We start from the raw sequence: 21,583 nt of genomic DNA, 5'->3' as shown, positions 1-21,583 counted from the left end.
GATGGAGTGGATGGAGAAAAGTTTCAGGAGTGATTTGTGACAAAAGGGTGTCAGCAAAGGTCAAAGGAAAAGTTTACGAGACAGTGATGAGACCAGTTATGTTGTATGGTCTGGAGTGGAGACACGGACAAAAAGACAGGAGACAGAACTGGAAGTGGCAGAAATGAAGATGTTGAGGTTCTCCTTAAGAGTGACAAGGATGGAGAAGATTAGGAATGAGATCATCATTCATTCAACCTTTATTTAGACAGGTTAATCCCATTGAGCCTCGAGGACTCATTTACAGAGGTACAGCACAGGCTGAACAAGTGGGAGATAAAGTTAGAGAGGCAACTGAGATGGTTTGGGCATGTCCAGAGGAGGGACAGTGGGTATATTGATATAAGGATGTTAGAAATGCAGCTGCCAGGAAAAGGACAAAGAGCTAGGACAAACAGAAGATACATTATGGATGCAGTTAGAGAGGACATGGAGGTAGATGGAGTGAGGACAGAGGAAGCAGAGGAATGAGATGGTGGAGGAGGATGACTCGCTGTGGCGACCCTGAAGAGGGAAAAACCTAAAGAAGAAGAAAAAATGTTGCTGGTTTAAACTATTTAAATCATGAAACATTTATTCACAAAACAAACCGTAAAATTGCACAATACTAAAGATAATTTTGGATTTCTTTGTCATAATTTTTATGCAAAGTAATAAAGTACACACAAATGTTGATTTTGATCTATTTTGACACAAACTGGTCAAACTTAACGTTCTTAAAACTTGTACATTCTTCATTTGCTTACTGTCTTTTTTGTTACCTTTTCAAAATCCAGCTAGTTTTATTTAATAAAGTTCTAAAACTAAGCAAAGGGATGTAAATACAATACAGGACAAAGACAAAACGTTGCTTTAATTTTTTTTTCAAATACTGAAATATTATGTGTTTATATGGTTTATAGTTAATGACTAAATAAAAATTTAAATTTGTATTCATCAAAGAAAATGCACTTTGATTAAAAGTCTGCTTAAAAAAACATGCACAATATTTGCTTTTTAGTGCTATATTATTTAGGTAATAAATTGGAAGCCTAAAGTTATAAAATGTAAAGACAGAAATATAATAAAGACAATATTTCACACGTTTAAAAAAATATTTGGTTATTAATGCATTTTGATATTGAACCTAGCTTGCAGTTTCCAACCAGGACACCAGGGGGCGCTGTCGCAAAGCACCGGAAGTAGACTCACTTTCTGTAAAAATGGCGGCCGTTTCGCTAAATGAGCAATAAATACACTGAATTGTTATTAAAAACGCTACAATTCGGTCATTAGAAGCTCTTTTTTTTCCCGGTAGCAATAACTAAATTTAGCTTAAAGTCTCTCATAGTGGAAAAAAGAAACTAAAATTTGGTGAGCAACAAGCTAATTATACTAGTCAAGCTACAACCTATCTCTAGTGTTTCACTTGCGTTTTTTTAAACTTTATAAATTTTGTTTTGTTACACACACCTATCGTTTAGTCGAATTTATTTTGTATTTAGGAATAAACATTACGAAGATGCATCGTAGAGGTGTTGGTGCGGGGGCGATAGCCAAAAAGAAGCTAGCAGAGGTTTGTTTACATGTTTCTTTAGTCTCTTAGTAACTGTTCTGATCCAAAGTTCTTTTAAAAACACTTTCTCTAAATATGATTTAATGGTGGTTAAAGCGAGTCCGCACTTTACCACGACGAGAATAATATTTATGTTAAAAAAAGAGTTCTAGTTTTCTTGTGACATGTAAACATTATAATGTTGTGAATCCGAAGCATGTGGGTTTATTTTGAATCAGAGGAAAGTCCTTGTTTAAGTGAAGTGTTAGTACAAATTCAAAAATAAGCGAAGCCATTCATATGAAATGCACTGAAAGTAAAAGACTTGTGTTGCAACGCAGGACCACAACAAAAGGAAACAGGACAAACCTAAAATTAATCACTGTAACGTGAACAAGAGCAGTCAGAAAACGTCAAAAAATAATTTTCCTGAGCAAATAGTAAAAAGAAAAGTGGTGCACTGACAGCATATTTAACTGTATCTGATGCATTCATCTTTTGTTGGTTAAAAGACTCATTCTGTGAAGGTCAAACTGTTTCTCTGCATCAAGTAAAATAACTTTTAATTTATTTTAAAAAATTACCCAGCCCTTATTTTTGAATGGTCTGATCAGAGAAACTTAACATTTGATCACATATGATCAATGAACGACAACAGGTGAAATTATATCAGTGTTTGACAAGAAAAACAAAGTGTATTTGTAATTAAAGTTAAAAATGTTAAACAAAAATGTAGTACATTTTTTAAAGGAGCATTGCTGATCTTTCTTTGATTACTTCATATAATTCATATAACTCATTTTGGCTCGTCTGTGTTGTGTTTGTAAATATCTTTTAATAATTTGTTGTTTGCAACGTCTTTGTTTTTTTACTCAGGCCAAATATAAAGAAAGAGGAACTGTTCTCGCAGAAGAACAGATCGTGCTAGTAAGTTATTTTGTTTGTATTTTGAAAAAGTCAATTGTAGAATTCTGTAATAATCCCAAGCTTTTTTTTTAATGCATTAATGTTGCAATAATGTCAAATATTTTCAATTTCAAGTTTCTCCAAGTAGAGGATTTTATGTTTTTATTTGTCACATATCTCTTGGAACTGATATTGTCTAACATTTTTGGTAAAAAGAATAAAAATTCTCATATCTATCTTTCTGAAAAGATATGGTGGGAAATTTCATTATATTAAAAAAATAAATCAATCTAATTAATATCCACTATATTGTTGCTGCAATTTATTTAAGATAAGATGAAGATTTAGTTCCAGAAATGTATGAGAAATGTTTCTCCAAGTTCTACACAAAAACAAAGATTTTTTTGGTTAAACTGTAATTTGTCCCATTAGTTTGTGCACTTGATTAAAACAACTTGATTTGACTGTTTATATGTGTGTGAGTTTTGTTTTATACATATATTTTCAGTGAATGGTAAATGATAACGGGACAAACTGTTTGACAGAAAGAAGCAAAGCACCTGATTTACTGAGTATTTGTGTCTTTTTCTTTCTTTGAGATGTCGAAACAGTTGGAAACCTTCAAGTCCAACCTGGAGGAATTCGCCAGCAAGCACAAACAAGAGATCCGCAAAAACTCCCTGTTCAGGGTCCAGTTTCAGGAAATGTGTGCCACCATCGGTGTTGACCCGCTCGCTTGTGAGAACATTAGGATTTTAAACTCTTATTACAGATTGTTTTACGTTACTTATTCATCAAAAGGGGTTTTGAATTGAACAAAACTTTGAGAGTTTAGTTTTTTTCTCCACAGCTGGCAAAGGTTTTTGGTCTGAGATGCTCGGAGTCGGGGATTTCTACTATGAGCTCGGTGTGCAGATCATCGAAGTATGCCTCGCCCTGAAACACAGGAATGGAGGTTTGTCGATTCATGATCCTCAAAAGTATGAACCTGATTCTACGTTCAGATTTTTCCTGTTTCTCTGATTTTCTGTATGATTTTTACGATCCGTTTCTTCTATACGTTAAAAACGTTCAGCTCCTTCAGGAGATGGCTGCTAGCTTTTGGTTTTTTAACTTTTAGACTGTTCAAAAATTTTAACCCCATTTAAAAAAAAAAAAAATCCTCATTGAACTACACCAAGATCTCCCTTCATCCTCAAAAATTTATTTACCTTACCTGCTACTTTTAGCTAATATTTTGTTACATTAACTTGTAGCTAGTCTTTTTTACCTAATCTTAGCTCTAGCTCTTTGCTACTTTAACATTTTAGCCATTTTTTTTTACTACTTTTAGTTTCCAGCTAGCAAATTGATACTTTTAGCATATGCTACTTTTAGCTTGTAGCTAATTTTTTGTTACTTTTAGCTTCTAACTAGCCTTCTGTCACTTTTAGCTATTCTTTCATTACCTTTAGCTACTTTTAGCTTATAGCTAGCCTTTTGTACTTTTAGCTTATAACTCTCATTTTGTTACTTTTGGCTAGCCTTGTGATATTTTTAGCTTTTATGTAGCTCTTTGCTGAATTTAGCTTCACGCTAGCCTCTTCTTTTTTGTCTTTTAGCTTCTCTTCTCCTTGTTTTGATTCAGTTTCAGCTTCTTGAGCAGACTTAGCCCTCGGCGTTGTTATTTGCAGTCTTATTGTAAGATTTATGCAGGTCAGCAGCCGTTAGCATCTTAACAGCAGCTCATTTTGTTACGGCTGTTTATTTGTTGCGTTTCGATTGTTTGTTTCTTACGACCGTTTTCCTTCAGGGCTGATCACTCTGGACGAGCTCCATCAAAGAGTGCTGAAGGGGCGCGGTAAATACGCTCAGGATGTGAGCCAGTAAGTTTTACTTCTTCAGGGTGTCATGAAGTATTTCTTTAGCCGACGTGCGTGATGCTCGTGACTTATTCCTCATGAACGAGCTGCGACTGAACTTGTGCTTCACAGAGACGATTTGGTCCGAGCCATCAAGAAACTGAAGGTGATGGGAAGTGGGTTTGGGATGATCCCTATAGGTGGTTCTTATCTGGTCCAGTCGGTCCCGGCAGAACTCAACATGGATCACACTGTAGTTCTACAGCTGGCTGAGGTAAAATAATCATTTAAGGTTTTTTTTCTTCTTCCAAAATTAAACACTCTTGACTTTAACCTGACTTTTTCAATTTGAGGTGCGTCTTTTTAACGGAACACTTCCAGCTCAGTTTTTCAGTCATGGCCTTTATTCATAAAACTCCCAGTTCAAGTGAGAGGCACAGGAGAGAGAGAACTGTAATTTAGGATTTTATTTTTAAACATTTTAACATGACACCTGTTTGTTTCTTTACCTGTTTGCAGAAGAAGGGCTTTGTGACGGTGAGCGAGATCAAAAACAGCCTGAAATGGGAGACGGAACGAGCCTGTCACGTCCTGGTGCGTGGACAGTTCTTTTAATTGTTCGGGGGGGGGGGGGTCACGTCTATAACATTAATTCCAAAATGTTGTGAAGATGTAAATAACACATTTTATAAACCACGGCTCATAGTAAACACCAAATATAGACAGATTAGAAGTTTTACCGTTTTTGAGGAAAAGCAAAACAAGATTTTGAATTTTATGGCAGCAAAACCTTTAAAAATAGTTGCCAGGGACAACAAAAGAATGTAAAGGTAAGAAGTGCTAATAGGAAACAGATAGAGGAGCAATTCACAACTAGTTCAGGTTAATTGTCAGCAGGTATAAAAAGCATTTTCTAAATCTCTGATGGGCAGAGGTTCAGTCTGTGAGAAGCTGCGTCTAAAAATAGTGGAAGTTTCAGAATTAAGTTCCTTAACAAAATAATCTGTAAGATTTAGAATCTTCTATCTGCAGTTCATAATCTCATCAGATTAGAAGGAACTATGAAAGTTAGATGGTCGTGATCCTCGGGCCCTCAGGGGCCACTGCATTAAAACCAGGTCTGGTTCTGTTCTGGGCTCAGGAACACCCCCACAGATCATAACGCTGAACAACATCTGGAAAGACTCCGTCGACGCAGAACAGCTTTTAGAACATCTGCTCCAGTCCAAGGACGTCTTTTTCAGGGAAGGTCTTGCGTATTTCAGCAAGACGACGACAAACCACAGACCGTGCTGAACGGGCCTGCTGCAGTCCAAACCTCTCACCGGCCGACTTTAATCACGTCTCGTGTTTCCAGGATCACCTGCTGAAAGAAGGCTTGGCCTGGCTGGACGCTCAAGCAGCCGGAGAGGGTCAGTACTGGCTGCCGGCGCTCTTCTCAGAGCTCGCCTCTCGTGACGTCACGCCCGAGGAGGCCAGTCAGATGACTCCTTGAGACGTTACGAGCGGAGCTGGACCCGAGACGTGGAAGACAACGTGCCTGGAGGACGGAACGACGCGCTCATCACGGAGCGAGAAACCTGCTTAGCTTTAGGTGAACGGCGGAGCAGCACAGGTCTAAAGATGTAAATGTTAATTTTCTTGTACAAAGAACTTTGAAAGAACACGTTTGCACCAACTTTGCTGTCATGGATTTTTATTAATTACAACTGGTTCAATGCATTTAAAACAACTCGTACGACCTGATTCTGCTACACCGCTGAGCGAAAAGGTGTTCTTCTTTTTAAATAAACATCCGTCCACTCAAAGACGGACTTTACAGCTTTAATTAGAGGCTGAGGTTTTCCCTCAGAGCATAAACTTTTATAATAAGACACTTTCAGGCAACATTGTCTTCACTTAAAAGATCAGCTCGGTTTAGATCTTAAAATTAAATTGAGCTTTTTTACTTTAAAACAACGGGAGACGTGTCCCATTGGCTGCAAAAGTCTTGATCATCGGCAACAACCTCCAACACAAACACGTCTCATATCGTCCAATTTAAATCTTTAATATATTTATATTTGCTAATTATTCCCAATCACTTTTATATAAACATCTGTTGAAAGTAGTTTTCACTGTTTATTTTAGTGTCATGTTTCTACACTCGTTTTTATTCTGCTCAGAGGAAAAAGAGCCAATTATCTTTAAAAGCATCTAACGTCAGACGACACGAGCGTGTAGGTTTAAAAAGCCGAACTTTACAGCATCGGTTGATTTATTGTAGATAAAATGAAAAGCAAAAAGACGGAGGTCTAAGATTATAGCTAATAAAAAAAAAAAATCCAACAATTGAATTTGTTGCTTTTTTTGGAGCCGACAGGAAACAAAAGAATAAATTTCTGCACGTTGTCAACTCCGTTGCCTGTTCAGATTGTTGCAATGTTGCCAGTAATTTATTATATTTTTAACAATTTTTCATTTTTGTAAAGACCTAAAGCAACTACAAGTTTTCTTAAAGGAGCCGCAGGTTTTAATTAATTAAAATAAAAGTTTTAAAGGCAAATTTGTAAAATCAGAGTTTCAGCCCTGAACGTTTTGAAACGTTCAGCTGTGGAGGGCGTTGAACCTGAAACAGTTTTATGTGCGGTCTCCTTCGCGGCCGTCTCGTACGGCGTGGTTCAAGACCCCGAGGGCGCCGTCACAGCTCGTGTCCGTAGACGTGATCCTCGAACACGGACTGCTCCATGCTGTCGCAGATCATGGTGCAGAAGGGACACACTCGGTGGCTCTGCTCGTGCTGCTCCAGCTCGTCCTGGGTTATGCCCGGGAATCTCTCCTGGCAGTGACGACACACCAGCGCCGGCTGGGGACAGAAATGGAGACGGGTCGTTACGGAAGGTAACGGAACCAGACGGGGCTTAAGTTTTAAACCTGCTTTAAAAATAAACGGCCAGCAGCTGAGCGGCTCGTGTAAACAGAGTCCACGAGTATGTTTTTCTCAGCCTGGTTTGGAGACGTCTTCGTGTCCTCAGCCTTCACTGCGTCACCTAAAACTCTTTAAAATACGTCTCCAGCTCTGCACACGCCGTAACGCCGGATCAGCTTTCACATTATTGTTCTGTTTGTTTGCCTTGCAGTCTAACTACGTCTGAACTCCGCTCCACCGGCACATGGCTGCTGGGAAAGTTTGATTAAGAAGTTGTCTTGAAAAACCATTCGGATCTCTTTAATTCCTTCAAAAAATTTAAAATTTTATATTTGCTTTTTTGTTTTTAGCTCCTGCTCTACTACTTTTAGTTACCCTATTGATACTTCTACAAAAGACACAAAAATTTGCCATAAAAAAAAAAAAAAACTTCATATAAAAACTTTACCTAGAAATTACATAATTTTACCAAACAAAACAATTGTTAAACTAAACGTTCTGCAACAGTTTCTGATAATACTTTAATTTTCTGTGCTGAGAGGAAATGATGTCACTTACCTCTTCTTCTGGTGGTTGCAACGAATCTATAAGAAAATAAAGAATGACGTTATTTTGCACAAGACGTATTTCTGTCAGTTTGACTCTGAAAGTCCGAACCCGACTTGATTCATACGAAACTAAAACATAGACATTACTGCTGGGTCTACGTAACATCTTTTAAACAAGTTAATCTGATCACAAATTGATTAAATCATGAAAAACTAATATTTGTCAAGGTTCACTGTAGAGCCTATCAGTGACGTAAGAGTCAATTATTTATATTGATCTGGTGATAATTACTGCATGCTGCTCATCTCTGCTGAGAAAAGTTATGCGACCGTATTTTTTGGATTATAAGGCGCATTGAGCGAAACTAAAACATTTTGACAGATTTTTGAGCGTCGTATCACATAAAATCAGTTTGAGGTCGGTAGGCACAACCAGATTTAATACATAAGGCTCACTGTTGATTTTTGACAACATTAAAGGATTTTAAATTCGCCTTACAGTCTGAAAAATACGGTAATGTGCGTTCCCTCACCAATTGTGTCATAAATGTTCTGGTGTCCGTGTGAGCTCTGCTCGTCGGCTGAAGTGCCGCCGACTGGAGCGACGACGTCCGGCTGCACGTAGAGCAGTTCTTCTGCAGCAGCACCACGAGCACCACCTTCATCAGGGCTCGAGTAAACCGTGCGCAGCCTCTCGATGTCCCCGCTGAGTTTCTAATGAACACATTTCAGGTGTCGGAAAAGAAAAATCCACAGAAGGGACTCAAATTTAGGACATTGATTCGGTTGTACCTGGTTTTCTTTGATGAGCTCCCGATTCTCTAGTTGAACGAGCATCATCTGTTGTCTCTGCTCTTCCATGGAAATGTCCTTATCTGCCAAGATTTTATTCATCTCTGTGACTTGCAGCTGGAAAGTACAAAAGAAGACGAACTATTTGACCAAAACTTAAAACAACGAACACACAACTTTTCTCCTCGATGAACCTGCTGCAAAGATTTGTCTCTCAAACTGAAAAATCCAAGTCAGAGAAGTCAAATAAAGGAAAAACTCTTAAAAACTGTCATTTTTTGTGATTTTTTTTCTCCCCATGTTGGGACCAACTCTTCACACATTTGATTTCCTAGTTTCACCTTCCACTGAAAAATAAAGTTACCTTCCCAGTAACTTTTCTCTTTGCTAAAATAACATCGACGGCTGCTTTTACAGAATAAAAAAAGGTCTACATTATTTTTAATGTGAGAAACGTAAAACAGAAAATTCTACTTACGGTACGTTTTTCATTAGATTTTACTACAACTGCATTAACGCTCAGTTATGACACATTTTGTGCACGTTATTATCATTCTTGCTTACATCAGAATATGTAACACCAGAGCTCTAGAGTGAGAAAAGATTCAGGCATTTACAAAAAGTCACCGCTGCCAGTGAAAAAAATAGAAATAACTACCGTAGATTTCACTGTACAAGTTGCCGTTTATTTATTTATTTATATAAATTAGCATGCCTGCGACTTATACAGCGAAGCAAAAATATTTATGTTTTTCCCATATTTATAACCCAATTTTTGGTTGAGAGCTGATGATTTCATTCATTCTGACATGGAAAATATTGAACAATACTATTTTAGAGGGCCCTCAACCTATATGGCAAGCCAAGTAGGTAAAAGTGTCTATTAATGAGACACGTGGCTTGCCATACAAACCACCTTCGTCTCACTCCAGAACTCACAAACATCAAATCAGCTTCATTTTGCCGCCCAGGCGACATGCAGCTGATTGGACCACTAAAGTGCATTTCTTAAGGAAAAGTTCAACTGAGACTTGTTAAATTTCGAAGAAATGCACAGCGAGTCGTTCCTCTGCGTGCCCGTTTCCGCGCATCGGCTTTGAAAAGCAGCAGATTTGACCGTCAAAGTGCATTTATTAAGGAAAAGTTAAGACTGAGACACACCTTTACTTTAATTTTGAGCAAACAAACAATTGTTTTTAAATGTTAATCTTGTTAAAGTCCTCCCGTGCACGCTCCTGCAGCTGCCATTTGGCAGCCAATCAATTTTTGGCACAACACCGGCCCACAGTTCTGTGCCGTCAGCGGTGATGAATAATAGCTGTGACTTATTTATGTTTTTTCCACTTTATTAGACATTTTTGGACTGACGTCACTTATACAGCATGGCGACGTTTACGGTGGTAAGTACGGTATATCAAACTGAGAGAAGGGCTTGCAGCATGCTCTCATCTCTTAAAAGGGTTTCATGTTGAAATACTGAGATTCCGGCAGAAAATACAACTTTTCATATATTTTCTGTAAAGGAACAATTCTGCTCCACTTCACCTCATATTTGCTGCTTTTCCGGTTCTCGTGCTCGCGCGCCGCGGCCACATCCTTCAGCCGTTCCCTGATATCCATCAGCTCATTTTCTAAAACCTCCGCTTGTCTCTTGGCGATCCTGGTCTCCTCCCTCTCGGCTGCCAGCTTCACCTGCGTCTCCCGCAGCTGCCTGGTGACAGTCTGACACTGCACCTGAAGAGGACGCCTCGTTAGGTCTCTGCTCCTAGGTATATTTAGGAAACCCTCTTGGAAACTGTTCAAACCTTCAGGTCTTCCTGTGGCATCGTCTGCGTAGCCTCCTGCTCCGACAGCCTCCTGCACAGCTCCCGGTTCTCTCTCTCCACTTCGTCCATGCTGCAGGTGACGCTCCGCAGCTCCGCCGTGACTTTCTCCTTCTCTTTGATGCTGCTCTGAAGGTCCACCTGCCCCAAGTAAAGCACAGAGTGACTTGGATGGATGTTCAGATCAGGTTAGAGGAGCGGTCGCGGCGTTCTGCGAGGTTCTGACTGCATCCTGATTACCTGGTGAAGTAATTTACCTGCAGAAGCTGGAACCTGTCGTTTGTTCTGGACAGCTCTCGTTCTCCTTCCCTGAGTTCGGCCTTCAGCCTGAAACGCACACACCGTGACATCAGGAGGACAAACCTGTGGAGGTCGTTGGACCTCAGATATTTTTATGTATAAATGAACTCATCGCTCTGGGAAATAACATTCAGCTTTTGGACCTTTAGGTAAAAAAGTTCTGTTCAGTTTTTTTTACGAGGCAGGTTGGACTCACTTGGTGATCTCGTCACTTTTTGCTTCAAGCTTCTGCCGCAGCTCGTCGCGTTCCTCTTTCAGCTGGTTGATCTTCATCACAGCTCGGTCATATTTCTCCTACAGGAACACTCACACATTGAGCACAGCGGGAGACTGATGCGAGACTTCAGGCCTTGAACGCCGATTTTAAACCCTCTTACCTCGTTTGTTCTCGACACGAGGCTTTGACTCAGCCTCTCCTGCTGGGAAGCGTTCCGTTGCTGGATCACCATCTCCTCCTGGCGTCAACGTCAAAGTTAGGTTTTCACGTTCATAAAGAAGTTTAGATTTCACCGTAAAACGAGGACAAACCTTTAAACGGTCGTTCTCCTTCAGCTGCAGCTGCAGAGTGTGCTTTAATTTTTCATTGTGCTCCTTGATCTGATCCATTTCTTGAACCATATTAATCCAGTCTGTCTGTCTCTCTTCATTCTGCTCCTGAACAAATCAAACTCTTCATGTCAGCTTATCAGAGTTCAATTTCTCACGTTTCTGCATCATCAGCCAGACGCTGCAGGTCCCTAAACTCAGATAAGATACCTTAAAGGTGAGGTTTTCATCCTGCTTCTCCTGCAGAGCGCTTTTTAAGTTTTCATTCTCCGCGCTCATCAGAGCCAATTTTCTCTGCAGCTCGTCCTTCTCACGCTCGCTCTGCTCAACTTGGTCCTGAGATTAAATGAATGTTACGTAAATTAAAAGGTTTTTTTAAAGGTCTTTCACAAGAGGGAGGCATTGCACAAGTTAAAACCCTGCAAGTTAAACATTTACTCCAGAACAAATAAAACATTTAGAACAAAAGTCATGAAATCACCAAGAATAGAAAATATTTTGAGCTATAACTGACACATTTTTACTGCGTTATTTAAATTTACTGCTGAGTGTGAAGTAAACTATAAGGGTAAAACGTATTTAATGGCATTTTTTAATCTACAAATTAACTCAGAGAAAGTATAAAATGATTATTACGGCTGCCTAATTAATTCTATTAATCAACTAACCAATGCAGACATGTTCTTGTTTTCAGTTTTCTGCACCGCCCTCAACCTGGTCGTGTTTTTTGTTACTTTTCTTTTTAAATACCATTTTATTTTCACTTGTTAAAAAAAAAAAAATCTCAGTTTGTACCTTATTGTACCCTTATGATTAGTCTATTGTTGTTGTTGTTGTCATCACTCTGTTAAAATCAGGTCTCGCTTGTAAATGAGTCTCCGAGGCTCAAAGGGATTAATCCGTCTAAATAAAGGTTGAACAATTAAGGCAATTTTTTTTAATTGAAAACAATTATGCATTTAGTTGGAAACAATTAAAAACAGCAGATTGCCTTTAATGTAAAATATCTCATTCATACCTTGTTGTTGAACTTTCCCTTCAAATAATTTGAGTTTTTATTATTCCAAATAAATAAAATCAGCTCACCGTCTTCATAATGTGGGGCTGTATGAAATCTGTTTATTATATCCTAATTGTTCCTTTTTTTTTTTAACGTCATGCTTTACGCTGCAACGTTTTCCTCTTGAACAGTTTTAATACATGATGATAATATTTTATTACCTTGTGAACTACTGGACATATTTTAATAAAAGCTTCAGAACCACTGGACGATGGAAACCACAGCAACGAACTGATGTGGAGTTTGGTGCGGGCGTAGGCGTGAACAACATCCGTGCTTAAAATCACGGCTTTAACCATAAATCTAAATTTGCATATTTAATTACCGTCTGTCACAAGTGCTCCCGTCACCTTTATTGAATTGGTAGGATTTTGTGGTGGTAACAGGTGCAGGCGCCGGACTCGGCCGACTTGTGTTCGTATTCGATACCTGCGTTGTGATGACCAGCAGGTCGTCCTCCGTGATGCTTTCCGTGTTCTGCTCGGCTGGATTTGTGAAGCGGAAGGGAGCGCTGGCGCCGCGCACCTGCCCAGAACTGTCAATGTAGCAGAACTGGTAGAACTCGATCTCGTCTTTGGGCAGGTAGTATTCTGACAAGGAAAACAAAGCAAACGGCTTCAGAGCAGGAGCCGACTGTTGTGATCCGGAGGTATTTGGGTCATTCGAGCAGGTCGGATCTGGAAATCCAGACTTTATGTTGAGTAGGTTTAGTTATTTTTCTTCCCGTGTCACTTTCAGTGGTTTTCTTTTGGTCTTCCTGTTTTCAGCTACCCTCCCTCACATATGTTGATCAGCTCACCTGTTATTCATCCACCAATCGCCCCACCCAGCAGATTTATCCCTTTGTTTCACTGCACACCATCACAGCGTACGCTCCGATCCCTGTGCACAGCAGGAATCCGAGAGAAAAACTAAACATAGTACGCGTTCTCTTCGTCTTATTGTCAATGTTTTTCTGTTAAATTAGGTTAGAAACTGTCCAGATGACCTGACTGAAAAATGTTGGATTCTATACCTGGATTATTGAGCATGGACTTTGTTGTTTTTCTGTTAGGTTACACTTCGTAAGTTTGCAGGTGTTAGCAAGAACAAGTCAGTTTTATTAAACGTACTTTTCATCAGACAAACCAAACTGTGCAGATTAGGCGTCTTCCAGTCAGATGGAAAGCAGAGATGGTGACGTAAGATGGAGGAAATCCTTCTTGGATGATGGGAACATATAAATAAAGTCTGTTTTTACCGATTGTGAGAAAGGTGTTACTCGTGTTACTGTAGGGTTAACACGTGCAAGTTTCGATGGTGTTGTTCATGTTGGACGTAAGGGTAATATCTTTCCTTGAGAGTATTTGTACTACATTTTTGTCAAACTTTAATCCTGGACTCCTCAGTAGGTCTGTCACGATAACAAACACTGCTGGGTGATCAATTGTCTCAGAAATTATTGCGATAAACAATAATATGGTTTGAAATAATTAGTAATTATTGTCAAATTTAAGAAGAAATGTTTGTTATTTTTGTGTGTAGTACCTTTTTTTGACCACTGGATGGCAGTATAAGACAGTATGAACTGAAGGATGGATAGTGAGGGAGCGAGCAGCGTTTCTGGAAGAAAAATGGTAGAGATGCCACTTGACGTGACGTGGGCTGTCTCTCCCTTTTTTTTTGGTTCTCGGAATGGCGGACGCTCGGTGTGGTTTGAGCTCTTTAGCATTTGTCACACAAAGCTTTTAATAAAAAAATCAGTAAACAAGTTCTCAGCTTCTTTTTGCAGAGAAGAACAACTTTTTACACGAAGGCACGAGTTTCAACCGTGAAGTTTGGAGCTTCGACAAGACGGAGCTTTTATCCCCGAGGTCGGCTGTTAGCTTAGCTCGTAGCTTAGCTTCTCAGTTTAGCTGCTTTTAATGATCCAAAAACGTGATTTTGGACGGTTAGAACAGATTTTAAAGAGAAAAGAGAAAGGGAGAGGTCACTAAGGAGCATCGGAGTTGAGTCTTTTATCATCCAGTGTCTTCAGAAAGAGAGAGACACGAAGAAACGATAAAGCTGATAAAAAAAAAATGAGGTCGATAATTTTCATTTTACATGCGATTAATTGATTTATTGTTTATCGGGACAGGCCTACTCCTGAGTATTTTTAAAGAATTTTCCCAATAGTGTTCTAGGGAAAGAGTTTAGTACATGTGTACACTTGTGTTTAAAAAAAAAAAAAAAAAAAAACAGGTCACAGAAATTACCAGAAACTGACAAAATAATAATAAAAAAATAAAAAAACTGAAAATCAACCAATGAGAACTGCTTCAAAATTTAGGTTGATAAAAAAATATAAAAAAAAATAAAGCCTTGATGATACTTTTTTAATTTTGTTGCACAACCTTTTGAGACAGTCGAGCGATTTCTATAACTCTCTCTGAGACTTCTGCACCTGTCCACAGGTGTTCTGGTCCACTCCTCATGAACGAACCACTCCAGCTGTTTCAGATCTGAAGGTTTCTTCTACAGATGTTTCAGCTCCTTCCACAAACGTTCAACAGGATTTGGATCAGGGCCCGGGGAAGCCACTTCAGAACAGTCCAATGTTTGGTTCAGAGCCATTCTTGGGTGTTTTTAGCATTATCCTGTTGGAGGACTCAAAACCTGCTACGAGACTAAGCTTTCTGACACTGAACAGCACATTTCACCCCAGAATGCCCAGATAGTCTTGAGATTTATTTGTGCTCTGCACAGATTCAGGACACCCGGTGCCGCAAAGCAGAACAAAATCTAACCTCCTCCATGTTTCACTGCAGGTACAGAGTTATTTTCTTGTTTAATCTTTAGACCTGTGATCAACGAGCTGATGGGACTTGTTGCCAAAAATCTCCAGTTTCGCCTATCTATCCACAGCTGCTTGCTGATTATCCATGCTGCTGATCTCATGCTGCTGATCTCATGCTGCTGTATTCATTCATAGCTATCTGCTCACCACAGACTCATGTTCGGGCTGCCGTTACGCCGTATTGCTTTACATCATTAGTGTTTAGCGTATCTCTTAGATCTTTTAGCAAACCATTTGTTTATATCTTAGATCCTTATTTACCGTTTCTTTTTATACTTTATATTTTGCTACTTTTGGGTGTAACCGAGACCCTTGTGTACATAATTTTGTTCCACCTCATGTACCACATGATGGAAATGACAATAAAGTTCAATTGAACTTGAACAAAGGGTAAATCTCCCAGAAGCTTTGTTCTCAATATGCATTTTGGCAAATTCCAGTCTGGATTTTTTATGATTTGGCGTGCTCGTCTAACATTCAGTCCACTTCAGCTCAGTCGGTGACGGGGGTTCGATCCGACTGATGAACCTTAACCTTGGAGTTCACCTCTAATCTTAAATCGATTGTTAAATTACATTAGTTGTATTTCTGAGTTTAGATCTATTCAGTCGACGTCCTTTAAAGCCTAAGTAACTGGTCAATTTGATTTTTTGTTGTGTAAACCAAACCTCAGGGTTATTTGTTTATATCCTTCATGCTTTGATCGTTCAGTTCCTCATACACGGATAAACTAGTTGTAAAAATAGAATTTAACAGCGTTTAAATGCCAAAAAGATAAACTGGTTTAAAGATTATCTGCGCACACAGTTTACACATGAGACAGAGGAGCTTGCGTGACAAACCCCTTCAGCCTGCTGTGAAAGACTAAAACTTACCCTTGAACACAGCTCGCCTTATCTGCTGCCCCTCTGCATCCTGACTGGTCTCCACCCACACAAAGGTGTGATAATCCTTTGTCGAGCTCCACCCCACCTGTGCAATAACATGCATTTATTTTATTTTACAAATAATAAATAGAGGAAGAAAAAAAAAAAGCACATCTTATTTCAGCCCACCTTGAAAATGCCCACCCAGTCCCTGGAGCTGGGCTGGAAGGCAGGATTGAGGGTGAAGCTGCAGGTGATGGAGGCTGAAAGCGGGTACGAGTACTGGATGTCGGTGAAGACCACCTGGGAGAAGGTGGGAGGCGAGGGGTCAGCTCCTGCCACCTCTTTGTGGGTCTCCATGCTGCAGAAGAAACGTGGAGCTGTCACGATGGGCCTGACTGATGACGGCAGGTTGACCCGTGTTGCAAAACAAAGCAGCCCCGGTGTTAGCTAACCACTTCCTGTTGTTGTTTGTGACTTATTGCGCATTTAATTTTGGTTTCACTTCTTCCAAATATAGCTTACTCGTCAATTAACTACTCAAAAAACACCCTCGCTTCCCTAAAAAAAAAAAAAAAAAAGTTAACACCCTATTTTAAAATAATTTGATCACTTGACGATTAGCTCAAATCGATGTTAGCTAAACAATTAATCGAAAAGCAACTTTCGTTGACAATACGAAAGTAAAGCAGAACTACAGTCCACGACGAAAGCTAATTTTGTTAAAACTAGCAGGCAATAATATTTTCAAGAGGCGCTAACATCACGCATACAAAAGAAAACGCCAGTAAAAGCCGAGCTTAAAAACATTAAACTTACGTTTATTGCCAGTTGACGCAGTTCTTTCTTTGCTCCGCGGTGAATCATGCGAAGGTGCGTTGCGTTCAGGACGCCTCGGAACTTTGTTGATCCAGTACGAAAAAAAAAAAAATGCTGACACGTCCGGCACGTAAATATATAAATAACATAAACAGTTATCTTCAAAATAAATATGATGGACCAAATCAAAACACACATTAGCAGAAAATAATACAATTATGTGAAATCCAATTTATCGCCGACGCACAAATTTAAGCAGAATTTTTTTCCCCCTGATAGTCTTAAATATATCAGAAGCTAAATGCGTTGTGGGATTTGTAGTCCAAATAAAGTTTCGCTTCTCTTTATTTTTTATTTCACTAGGGGGAGCCAGACTCTTTACATGTAACAAAAGATTTCAACATATGATGAGAACCTACATATTTTCTGTTCATATTATACTATTTATTAGTTACACTTTTATAGTAATGTGAAGACATTGTTGGGAACAATAATACTAATAAGTATACAATAAACTAATATAATCAATTGTATAATATGTCAAAAGTCAAAGTCAACTTTATTGTCAAAACTGCAATATGTACAGGACATACACAGGATAGAAATTTTGTTAAACATTTAATAAACATTAGTATAAAATTAAATAATAAAAGTATGATACTATCCTAAATTGTAAGAATAACAGTATAAAAATATAAAAAGTATATCTATAAGTATCAAGGTCCTGACAGTGACATTTGTAGTAAAGTGACAAAGCAACATATGAAGTGAATGTACGATATGTATGTATATGTATGTATGTATGTATGTATGTATGTATGTATGTATGTATGTATGTATATGTATATGTATATGTATGAAGTCCTTGATATTGGTATAGAGGTAATGTGACATATGCAATAAGGCTAGTAAAACAAATATAAACAGTAATGTAATATAAACATTAGTGTAATATAACAGTAGTGCAAATGTAAACAGTAGTGCAAATTGAAGACAAATGGACTTTATTTGTGAATGGTAAATGGACTGCACTTATATAGCACCTTGGGTGTACACAGGTCTTATGTCTTATGTAATGTTCTCATTTTTACTTCATTTTTACTTTATTTTTACTTTATTTTACTTTATTACTATTCGCACCTTATGTCGAAGCAAATTTCTAGTTTGTGAACCTCGTTCATTGATCTGATTCTGATAAAAATATAAAAAGTATATCTATAAGTATGAAGGTCCTGACAGTGACATTTGTAGTAAAGTGACAAAGCAACATATGAAGTGAATGTACACAGTATATGTATGAAGTCCTTGATATTGGTATAGAGGTAATGTGACATATGCAATAAAGCTAGTAAAACAAATATAAACAGTAATGTAATATAAACATTAGTGTAATATAACAGTAGTGCAAATGTAAACAGTAGTGCAAATTGAAGACAAATGGACTTTATTTGTGAATGATAAATGGACTGCACTTATATAGCGCCTTTCTATCTTAACAAGATATCCAAAGCGCTTTACAACAATCTGTGCCCTCATTTACCCATTCATACAGCACTCTACTGTATCTAAAGAGAAGTCACATCATATGATACAAGGGTTTCTCCTGGGGCTAGCTTCAAATGTTGAACTTTGTTGAGAAAATCAATGGAGTTCTCTATGTGATGATGTGTGTTTCCAACAAGAAGGGCTAAAACAGTAATAGTAAAATAGTTTTACTATAAACTAGTGTAATCTGGGCAACATGAGTGCATAATATGTGTGGTCAAACTCTGTCACTGTTTCACAAAACAACATATGCTGCACATCTCCTTTTTAGTTCACCTCCAGTGAAAGCAGCACCATCATGTGTTGCAGTGCGAAAAGACACTTTTTTGGTGATCTCCCCCCACTTTTGTTTTTTAACAAACAAACAAAGAGTAGTGTATAAAAGAATAAATCAGGGTGTTGTAAAACAGGGTGAAATACTAAAACCAAGAACATATCTGCCTCAGTTTTTCTATTGACATTATCAAATGTTTGAAACTCCTTAAAGAAATTAAGGTGGACAGCTTCAGGTCTTGTTGCAAGGTGTTCCAAGTGTTGCTGAGTAGGAAAAGGCCTTTTCTCCAAGTTCAGTCCGCACTGAGTGAACGCTGCAGGTAATGATGTCCTGAGAGCGCATGTTGTAACTGCACTGATGACGTGACATGTGGGAGGAGATATAGCAGCAGACCAAGGAGGGATTTATAGATGAAGATGAACCAGTGTGAGAGCCTACGTGTAGACAATGATGACCAACTGACCAATGAGTACAGGGTGCAGTGATGGGTGCAGTAGTTTATGAATCTTAGTGCACCATGGTAGACAGCTTCCAACATCTGCAAGGAGCTGGCAGGGGCATTCATGTAAATAATGTCACCGTAATCAATGGCCAATAGGAAAGGAGCTGTTACATCCTGATCAGCCTTTACACAATATGTCTAAATAAAGCAGAAGAAATATAAAAATGCAAATTAAGTTTTTCTCATTTAAATAAACTGCGCAATAAATAAATTAAAATGTAAACAACACAAATAAACAAAAAAAACCCCAGCTAAAACAGACTCGTTGAAGTGTTCTTTAACTTCACTGTTTAATTAAAACAAAACTTTACTGTTTAATTGTTGCTTCCTGTTTTCCTTCTTTGCATCAACCAATCAGAGACGAGAATTCTTACAACCCGGGCTTCTGATTGGCTAGGCGCTGGTGCGTGCGCGTGTGTTTGACTCGGAGTTGATACAGATTTGCCTCAGTTCCTGCCGCTCGGTTCGTCCAGTCTGAGCGTCACAGCACAAGAACATCACAGAAAGCTGCTCTCAGCGAGAGAATAAAACCACGACATGCTTTACCGAACGGTAACGTCCCCTTTTCGACATGTTTTAAGATGTTTTTAGCCGCGAAAGTGAACTTTAGTCAGTTGCTAATGCTAGTGGCTAGCCTAAAGCTGGAGGTCGGCGTTCCGTTGCCATGGTAACAGTGCAGCGCAGAGCAGGCTGAGGCGGCCAGTTTACTGAAGTTTGGTTTATTTCTTTGTTTGTTTGTCTTACATTTTAAGATTTTTGCCCAAACTAAACACTCATATTTGTTGTGAATTATTGAGAAACCTTTTGCGATGATAAAACAGTCAAGAATCACTGAGAAAACCCATAAATGAACTAAAAACGCCTGAATATTTGCATTTAATAACGTCTTATACCAACCCAAAATAATTAAATAAAGCAATGTATATTACCATATACAAAAAAGGTTAAATCATTTCATCTGACACATATAACGTGCATATATGCACAGTTGATTTCTTGTATGAATACGCACAATAAATTTTAATATTTTAGTGACATACCAACGGTTATGTACATGTGTTTTTGTGGGAAGTAATAAAATACATAAGCTACCCTATGTTACAGCTATTTTATGAACTTTTGTTTGTTTTGTGGACTAATTGACAAGTTTTATTTCCTGCAAACAAACAAATTCATCATGATGTAACATGACCACACAAGTAATGACAAAATAACATTAATTACATTAATGAAAGGCAAAGAGATGTTTAAAATCAACTGTATAAGACGCTAAATAAAAAGGAAGAGATGCAAAAATAAAAGTGTTTCTAAAAATGAGATTCAAAGGTAACACAAATAAATGCCCAATGACTACACTATATGGCTAAAAATAACTACAAAAAATTTTAAAATAGTTAAAAAGAGAAACAAACGAGTTTGAGTGAGAAACAAGCAGGAAAACATGAACATAAATAAACCCAAAGGAGCCAATAAGATGTAAAAGTTCCACAATATATGTGATTATATGAACCAGAACAAAAAGAAACTCACAGCAAACGCATTTAAATGTAAACCAACTACATCAGACCATTAATCAGCCACAAAGAGACACTAAAGGACCACAAGAGGGCCAGCAAGACCATAAAGAGACAAAGCTGTCAGAAAATGGCTGCAGAGGGACAAAACAGAATTCGAACGAGGCCCAAAATTACAGCAGAAAGTGCAAAAGTAATGAGACACAAAGAGGCCCAAAAGAGAAGAACTGGTTAAAAGATCTCCAGCAAATGAACACAGAGATTCACAGAATTAGCCTCAAACAGACACAAAAGGACCTTAAAGAGACTCGAGCATCTATAAAGAAATGCAGAATTATCAGGAATGTGTGCAAATTGACTTAGAAGAGACATAAATGCAACAAAAACACATTTTAAATAACCAGCAGCTGCAGAGACAGTAGATGTAAAATTACTGTGAACACACATCTGCTAACTGTTACAATCTGCTGTCAGTATTTGTTGAGCAAATAAACTCGTATTTTTTGAATACGCGAACACAAAGCTTCTTTTATTTATAGGTTTTCTTGAAGTATTCGAGTTTCACACTAAGATGATCTTCTGTCGAGGAGTGACGGAGTTGTTTGTTTTGTTCAAACCTTAACTTTATGTTCAAACTCGTATACCTAATCTTATATAGCAAGATGTATCACTCAGAGACCGTGTTGTGAATCACTCACAGCTACTACCACACTAAATAAACTGACAAAGTTATAGCCGTTTATGTGCTTGCTGAGCCGTGTCGGCCATCTTGAATCATTGATTGATTGAAACATTGATTAGTTATTGAAAGTTTTCTTTAAATTTCTTTGGGGGTTGATGAGAGTCTGCCTTTACCTTTCCGCTCTTCTTCAGCCAACGCATACTGACCTAGTTTATTATAACACACACACACACACACACACACACACACACACACACACACACACA

The 21,583-nt window shown here is 38.4% G+C and overlaps 2 protein-coding genes across 3 annotated transcripts; one reads left to right on the top strand and one right to left on the bottom strand.

The window, feature by feature from the left end:
- Positions 1-1,222: 1,222 nt before the first annotated feature.
- On the top strand, positions 1,223-6,009 carry snf8 (SNF8 subunit of ESCRT-II). Of its 2 annotated transcripts, XM_037691658.1 has the most exons (9): positions 1,223-1,392; positions 1,524-1,594; positions 2,450-2,500; positions 3,079-3,217; positions 3,330-3,434; positions 4,272-4,344; positions 4,453-4,594; positions 4,840-4,914; positions 5,678-6,009. In XM_037691658.1, exons 2-9 carry the CDS (start codon positions 1,541-1,543, stop codon positions 5,813-5,815), a joined length of 777 nt encoding a protein of 258 aa, XP_037547586.1. In that variant the 5' UTR covers positions 1,223-1,392; positions 1,524-1,540; the 3' UTR covers positions 5,816-6,009. The 2 variants fall into 2 exon arrangements, with proteins under 2 accessions (XP_037547586.1, XP_037547587.1); XM_037691659.1 differs by lacking the exon at positions 1,223-1,392 and having other exon boundaries at positions 1,402-1,594.
- Positions 6,000-16,877, bottom strand: calcoco2 (calcium binding and coiled-coil domain 2). Its single transcript, XM_037691657.1, has 15 exons — positions 16,801-16,877; positions 16,171-16,342; positions 15,991-16,087; positions 12,727-12,887; positions 11,448-11,573; positions 11,220-11,345; positions 11,069-11,146; positions 10,888-10,985; positions 10,649-10,718; positions 10,374-10,532; positions 10,114-10,302; positions 8,569-8,685; positions 8,310-8,490; positions 7,787-7,812; positions 6,000-7,165 (listed from the first exon to the last, which is right to left on the bottom strand). The coding sequence occupies exons 2-15, from the start codon at positions 16,339-16,341 to the stop codon at positions 7,001-7,003; spliced, it is 1,764 nt and encodes a 587-aa protein (XP_037547585.1). The 5' UTR covers position 16,342; positions 16,801-16,877; the 3' UTR covers positions 6,000-7,000.
- Between the last annotated feature and the right edge of the window lie 4,706 nt (positions 16,878-21,583).

Source organism: Nematolebias whitei, chromosome 17 (assembly GCF_014905685.2).
Source record: "Nematolebias whitei isolate Nwh7 chromosome 17, NemWhi1, whole genome shotgun sequence".
NCBI lineage: Eukaryota > Metazoa > Chordata > Actinopteri > Cyprinodontiformes > Rivulidae > Nematolebias > Nematolebias whitei.
Note: the sequence above shows the minus strand (reverse complement) of the source record. Positions and strands in the feature narration are given on the sequence as shown.

Coding starts and splice junctions, on each gene's coding strand:
- snf8 (XM_037691658.1), top strand. CDS start 1,541: ATGCATCGTAGAGGTGTTGGTGCGGGGGCGATAGCCAAAAAGAAGCTA. Junction 2,501..3,078: donor CAGAAGAACAGATCGTGCTA/GTAAGTTATTTT, acceptor TCTTTCTTTGAG/ATGTCGAAACAGTTGGAAAC. Junction 3,218..3,329: donor CGGTGTTGACCCGCTCGCTT/GTGAGAACATTA, acceptor TTTTCTCCACAG/CTGGCAAAGGTTTTTGGTCT.
- calcoco2 (XM_037691657.1), bottom strand. CDS start 16,341: ATGGAGACCCACAAAGAGGTGGCAGGAGCTGACCCCTCGCCTCCCACC. Junction 10,719..10,887: donor AAAAGTGACGAGATCACCAA/GTGAGTCCAACC, acceptor TGTGCGTTTCAG/GCTGAAGGCCGAACTCAGGG. Junction 10,303..10,373: donor TGCCACAGGAAGACCTGAAG/GTTTGAACAGTT, acceptor CGTCCTCTTCAG/GTGCAGTGTCAGACTGTCAC.